This window comes from Bison bison, unplaced genomic scaffold (genome assembly GCF_000754665.1).
Source record: "Bison bison bison isolate TAMUID 2011002044 unplaced genomic scaffold, Bison_UMD1.0 scf7180017864374, whole genome shotgun sequence".
NCBI lineage: Eukaryota > Metazoa > Chordata > Mammalia > Artiodactyla > Bovidae > Bison > Bison bison.
In genome coordinates this window covers 4284934-4292049 of record NW_011494946.1, presented here as the reverse complement: position 1 = coordinate 4292049, position 7116 = coordinate 4284934, and the positions used below count along the sequence as shown (strand labels likewise).

Sequence of the window (7116 nt, the reverse complement as noted above, 5' to 3'; positions counted from 1 at the left end):
ATGTCTGACTCTTTGCGACCCCATGGACTATACACTCCATGGGATTCTCCAGGCCAGAATACTGGAGTGGGCAGCCTTTCCCTTCTCCAGGGGATCTTCCCAACCCAGGGATTGAACCCAGGTCTCCTGCATTGCAGGCAGATTCTTTACCAGCTGAGCCACCAGGGAAGCCCAGGAAACTAGAAGGTAGGCTGAAGCAGTCAGTCAGGCTCCTGCTCCTCGGCGTAGGATCTCCGCATGTGAATACACGTCTACAAATGCAGATGGTGCACAGCTGTCGCCAGGACCACCCATGCGTGCTGCACCCTCGGATCCGGTTTTCTAGAACAGTGAACATGCTTGGTAAAGTTTTGGACACAGTACTGTACAGTCTACATGGCAGTAACATTCTGGAAGATTCAGGTGACATTAGATCCGCGCAAATACTCCTTTCAGGTTTTTTTTATGAAATGAGTTAGGGTCTAGTCTCAGATCCTTGCGAACTGGTTTCACCTCCATGAACGTCCTGAAGATCGTTCAGAAAGACATCATGCAGGGTAGCCTGTGTGCGTTACAGATCACAGTGTGCTGTCAGACCGGCTCTCTGACTTTAAAAAGTCCTCATTTGTTGTATCTGCTGATTGCTGTGGTGTAAATGCCCCCCAGATGGCTGGCATCAAACTACCCGCAGAAACTGGCCCACGGATCTCCTGCAGGTTTAGCCGTACGCTCTTCCGATCTGCTTTGGGACACCCGAGTTCACATCCGGCATCTCGGGCACCGCCCTCTAAATGCCAGCTGGGTTCCTCAGATAACGGTTACACCCTCCAGAATGCCCCCGTTGGGGCAGCGTGGTCCCCCTGGAGAGCCAGCGTGTGCAGCTCTGATGGTCACCCTGGTGTAAGTGTCCTTACCTGGCGTAGCCCCTTTGCCTGCAGGGGTGGGAGTGGTCCTCACCTCCTGCTTCCAGGCTGTCCCCTGGGCCCAGGGCCTCTGCACAAGCCAGCTAGTTCATCACCCAGAAAGTCAGCATGTGGCAGAGTCCCTGAGGCAGGCCTCCTTGTCTCCATCCGGCGTAGCTGTGCCACCTGCGTCACGAAGGTGGACGCGCAACAGCCTGGGTGATGGGCGAGTGGAATCAGTTCATGGTCCTACAGCCACTGTGAGTGAGTGAAGATGGGCCTAGAAACTGATAGACACCCCGGGGGCGGACACTCAGCCTTACTACGGATGAGCATTTGGTGTAAGGCCTTTGCCACAGAGGACTGACGTCTCTTCTCTGTCCCCCGCAGTGCACCCTGGACTCTGAGGTGGCTGTGAGAGTCGGGGGGGAGTTCTTCTTCGACCCACAGCCCACGGACGCCTCCAGAAACCTCGTGTTGATCGCGGGAGGTGTTGGGATTAACCCCCTGCTTTCCATCCTGCGGCACGCGGCCGACCTCCTCAGAGAGCGGGCAAGCAAGGGACAGGGGTATGAGATGGGGACAGTCAGACTGCTGTACAGCGCGAAAGACACCAGCGAGCTCCTGTTCAAGGTGGGGAGCAGTGTGCGTCTCGTTTAGCTGGGCGTGAGCAGGCTTGTGGCACGGGCCTTTCTTCTCTCCATTCGCTCTTCTCTCCAGCAGTTCAAACCAGAGGCTTGAAAGGCTGAACCCTGTTCAAGAGAATTAATCAGCACATCCTATCCTGCCCAGAACTGTTTAAAAAGCTAGTGCTAAGGAGGCTCCCAGTGCAGTGACAGAAGAGGGCAGGTCTGGCGGGCTTGAGTCTGGAGGTGGGTGAGCAGAAAAATTCAGCCTGCCCCTGGGGCTCCCCAGAGGGTCAAGAGGCCTATGAGTGGGCTGGGTGCCCCAAGAGTAGGTGTGACCCAGCTCAATACGTGAAACCCCCATCAGCTGCATCTGCAGGAACTAAGTCCCTCTGAGGGAGAAGCCTGTCGCTCTGGGTGGCTTTGCAGCTGCAAGGATGAACAAAAGAACAGAAACAGTTAAAAGACACAACTGTGGTCACTGAAACTGCTGCTTAATTGCCCACGCCTGAGAGAAAAGAAAAAAGCAAAAACTCCTGGAGAGTTAGTAATATGCTTGTTAGCATATTCAGATTTCAATTAAAGGCAAATAGCCCCCCGCACTCAGATTGCTCTGGCCTGCCCGGCTGCAAACAATGCCTCTCTTAAGTGGAGAGCCGAGCAGCGGACGTGTGCAGAATTGGCAGTGGAGCTTCGGCGTCCAGGGGGTGCACATCTGTTTTGGTTTTTTAAAATTGTCGTGTGACCAAATACGTTTGACATTCCAGAAAAATATCCTCGATCTAGTAAATGAATTTCCTGAGAAGATTGCCTGCAGTTTGCATGTTACAAAACAGACGACACAAATCACTGCAGACCTCAGACCGTATATCACGGGTGAGTCCCCAAAAGGTGTTTTCACCGTCTCCATGCCATTGCCGTGTGGATGTACCAGTTGGTTGAGTGTAAATGCTTTATTGTTGGGATTTGCTGGCTGGGAATGTCACTACCTGGGGGATTGAGAGATGATTCATTATGGAAACATAAGGAGAGATTAGTTGGGTTCACTTATTATATACAGATCTCCTGCTGCCTATATTAAAAATTTATTTTCTGCATTTTTTAGGGGACCTTTGCGTCATTGCTGTAACATGCATACAGAGAATTTATCCTCCAGCTTTGACTGAATCAGTTCCATTTGCCATGAATAGTCATTTAAATTTTTCGTGGTTTCCCCTCCTGGAAGGATTTCTCACAAAGCAGTTTAGTTACTTTGCTGAAGGCAGTTTTGAATCTGTCCCAAAGACCAGCACGCTGCGCGGCCCTGTCTGGAGAGTGTGTGGTGACCGGCTGCCCGCGTTGCTCGCTGTGGCTTCAGGAAGCCTGGAGACACGCTCTCAGCTGGGATCCGGCCTGGACGCCCGCAGGAGCCAATGCGTGGATGACTCGGGGCACAACCTCTGGGCCCAGTTATTGAAAATAAACTCTGTTGCCAAGTTGTGGTCAGTGCTTCCTCCTTTCAGTACAAACGCATCTGGCTCAACCTGGTGTCTATTCTGTGTTTTCGGCAGAAGGAAGAATAACGCAGAAGGAGATAAGAGATCACATTTCGAAAGAGACCTTGTTCTACATTTGTGGTCCACCTCCCATGACAGACTTCTTCTCCAAGGAGCTGGAGAGCAGCCGCGTCCCCAGAGAGCACATCTGCTTTGAGAAGTGGTGGTAGCGGCAGGCGGGGCTGGGAGAAGGAGGCAGATGAGGCCTGCAAGGCTCACACACAGGGCGCTCTGTGGTTCGGCCTGTGATTTTCCTCTGCCCACTCTCTTTTTAAGGCTGTGGACTCTGCCCAATTGGAGAAACAAGTAAAAGCAGCTGACAGTTAAAAGATAAACTTGTTGCAAAAACTTCATTAATTAAACTGATTTTTATTACATTGACTTTCTTTTATGAATAACTGATTATCTCATGGTGTACCTTGAATTGGTCAATACATATTTTCTCTCAAGGGAAAAAAGACACATCCTTCACCCATATGAAACTACTGTTTTGTGTGTGAAATGCAGGCTCTTTAAATTATTTGACAGCCACGTATGTATCTTTTGTTGAATAAACGTAAATGTGAGATCATTTGGAATGGTTTCTGTTGAATGTCTTAGTTTACCTTCTTGTGGCCTGCAGCCTCGTTTCTTGAGACTGTTAAAAGTTGGTTTTGGAAATAGAAAGCTGTTGGGAAAACTGCTTTAGGGTATTGAACATCCAGCATATTTGCTTCTGTTAATGAATATCCTAAGTATGTATCCTGACTGTGAGTTTCTCCTCAGATGAAACCTTTTCTGAGGCCCATGTCTTGGCTGTCTGTCTCAGCGCTCCACGTGTGAGGTGGCTTCTCTTCCGGGACCGAGGTGACGATGAGTGCTGTGTTCTCTGTGATTCTGCCCTCAGTGTCTGGGCTTGATGGGCTGTACAAGTGTGCTCAGGATTGATCGCGGGGTGCAGAGCCGATTCCAAGTCCTGCTGCTCTGCCTCATATTTCATTCTTTGGCCAGGGTTGTTCCTGGCACCACGGCTTTTGAGTGGCTGAAAGAAAGCAGCTACCATTTTAAGTGCTTGCTAAGCCTGGGGTCAGGAGGCGGTCCCCAGAATGGGTGGAGAGAGTTGAGAGCCTCGTCTGAGGCTTCCCTGGTGGAACTGCTAAAAAGAAGACTGTACTCCTTATTTTTGTGTAGATTTTTAAAAATCTGAGAAATGTCCCCAGGCTCAGGCCAGGCCCTCCTTTCTGTGACAAGGACCACGGCTGGCTTCTTGGAGAACCTCATGAGGTGCATGGGGTCTGAGAAGAGAGGTAGACCAGCGTGGGAGGTGCAGGGACCATGCAGAGTTTAGTCCTCAGCTGAGGAGAGAGGGCAGGGGGCCCTTCCTCTCCAGGGCAGGTCTCGGGGACTCCAGGGCGTAAACACATCATTCATCTGTGGGGCCCCGTGATGGCTGGCATCACCACGCTAGCCTCGACTAGGACGTTTTGAATTTTGTTATGTTTTAAGCAGAGGTCATTGGTCAGCTATTTCAATACCAGATTTGATTTCACTAGGAGCGAAGAAGAACTAAAGAGCCTCTTGATGAAAGTGAAAGAGGAGAGTGAGAAAGTTGGCTTAAAGCTCAACATTCAGAAAACTAAGATCATGGCATCTGGTCCCATTGCTTCATGACAAATAGATGGAGAAACAGTGGAAACAGTGAAAGACTTTATTTTGGGGGGGCTCCAAAATCACTGCAGATGGCGACTGCAGCCATGAAATAAAAAGACACTCCTTGGAAGAAAAGTTATGACTAACCTAGACAGCATATTAAACAGCAGAGATATTACTTTGCTAACAAAGGTCCATCTAGTCAAAGCTATGGTTTTTCCAGTAGTCATGTATGGATGTGAGAGTTGGACTATAAAGAAAGCTGAGCGCCAAAGAATTGATGCTTTTGAACTACGGTGTTGGAGTGGACTCTTGAGAGTCCCTTGGACTGCAAGAAGATCCAACCAGTCCATTCTAAAGGAAACCAGTCCTGAATATTCATTGGAAGGACTGATGCTGAAGCTGAAGCTTCAATACTTTGGTCACCTGATGCAAAGGGCTGACTCATTTGAAAAGACCCTGATGCTGGGAAAGATTGTAGGTGGGAGGAGAAGGGGACAACCGAAGATGAGATGGTTGGATGGCATCACGGACTCAATGGACATGAGTTTGAGCCAAGCTCCAGGAGTTGGTGATGGACAGGGAGGCCTGGCGTGCTGCGGTCCATGGAGTCGCAAAGAGTCGGACAGGACTAAGTGACTGAACTGAACTGAGGAGCAAAGGGGGTCTTGTGACCTGATGGGAACATCGGAGTCCATTCAGGGCAGCGGTCAGCACTGTTCGGAAGTGGCGGGCGCACGGGGGGCTCTGGCTCCTTGGAGCCCTGAGTCAGGAGGCCCCGGGGTGTCCAGGCCACGGGCTGGGCCTGAGGGCCGCGCACTCAGGAGGCCAAGGAGCTGGAGACGGGAGGGGCAGGGATGGGGGCAGTGCGCTCAGCCCCAGGCCCAGGTGGCCCTCCGGAGGAGATGCCTGTGCAGGGGGCCGCCCTGGGCCTTTCCGTGTCAGTGTGGGGTGCTGGGGCATCTGCAGTGCGGCCTGGGTCAGGCTCTGTGTTGTCAGAGAACCAGGGCCGCCCGTCCTGGGGCACCCAGCTCTGCCCGGCAGGCTGCCTGCGACAGCTTATGGCGAGCTGCGGTGCCGGATCCATGGTCTCCGGAGGAGAAGACACCTCTGGGACCAAAGGCCGTCTCATTCACGAGAGCCTTGGGTAGGTGTTCATTGGAAGTGAAAGATAAAGCTTCTGACACGGACATCAGAAGCGGGTAGAAAGAGTACCCACCCCCACTGTTTTAAGCAGGGCATTGGATACTTCTCAGCTGACAGCTGAGAATAGAGAAAAAGAATACTTCGAGGTCCTAAGAGCTTCCCCAGACCCTCCCCTAAGACAGACATCCTGAGATAACCGGCCCCAGACCAGCCAGGGAGAACGGGTTTTGGGCAATGTCTCCGGGCGAGGCAGACTGCTGCTGTGTCATTAGGGGGACAAGTCTTGAGAAACAGGTTCCCAGGCAAGATTCGTTACAATTACAGTCGTTAACGTGGAGCCGAAGAAAAGCATTTCCATGAGTAAGACCTTGTGCTGTCTGATCCTTAGCTCCTAAAGAAAGGCCAGTCCTCGGGCGAGATCCATCGCTGCACACGGCTTAAGGAAAGCATGGGCGAGAATGTTTGCCTCCTCCCGGAAGGGCCCGGCCTCCCGGCCTCCCGGCCTCCCGGCCTGAGTTCACTCTCCAGCTGCTTGCTCACTGTCTATAAACCCCTGAGGGGCCAGATTGTGACCACTGCCTGAATGGCAGCCCCTTCCAACTCCATCCTTTCTGGCGATGAGCACGGAACGGTGCTTCTGGTCCGCTGCTCAAGGAGATCCGTTTGCCCTTGCCCGCCAGGCCCGTCAGGATCCCTCTGGGAGCTCCTAGCTCCGTCTCGGGGAAGCCCAGCCCGGGTGCCTTGGGACTGCTGGCGTGGTGGCTGAGAAGGGCAGCTGGGGAGCCCTGAGCCGACCGCTGGGTTCGCGGCTCAGCCCCACCCCGCGCTGGGCCGGTGACCTGCGCGATGCCCTGGTTTGTAATTACCCACGTCTGGGCACAGACTTGCGCCCGCATGTGAGACAGAATAGCGCCACCGAGGCTGAAGGTCCCCGGGGAGGGCTCGGCAGGGCAGAGCGTGAGCGGGAGCGTGGCGTGACTCCGCGTTCCGCTTTCCTGCTCAGGATGTCGGAGGCAGACGGCCCGGGTTCCTCCGCCGGCCTGGAGCCTGCCCGTGAGGAGGGCTCTGCCTTGTTCAGCGCTCTCCTGAGCGTGCGATAGGCACTTGGTAGATGCTTCGTACATGGGTGAAAGGGCCTTCCCAGAGCTGATGAACTGGCCTTCGTTTTGTTTTTTTGTTTCTTAATTATTTATTGGTTACACCTGGAGAAGGCAGTGGCCACCCGCTTCGGTATTCTTGCCTGGAGAATCCCACGGGCAGCAGAGCCTGGCGAGCTACTGTCCCTGGGGTCGCAAAGAG

General features: G+C 52.9%; 1 protein-coding gene across 2 annotated transcripts in view; it reads left to right on the top strand.

The window, feature by feature from the left end:
- Positions 1-3615, top strand: part of OXNAD1 (oxidoreductase NAD-binding domain containing 1) — a 51915-nt gene extending 48300 nt beyond the window's left edge. For both annotated transcript variants that reach the window (XM_010856712.1, XM_010856711.1), the window contains 3 exons: positions 1272-1514; positions 2275-2383; positions 3058-3615. In XM_010856712.1, the coding sequence (XP_010855014.1) occupies positions 1272-1514; positions 2275-2383; positions 3058-3212 (507 nt within the window). In that variant the 3' untranslated portion in view covers positions 3213-3615. The remainder of the gene's footprint in view (positions 1-1271; positions 1515-2274; positions 2384-3057) is intronic.
- The last annotated feature ends 3501 nt before the right edge of the window (positions 3616-7116 follow it).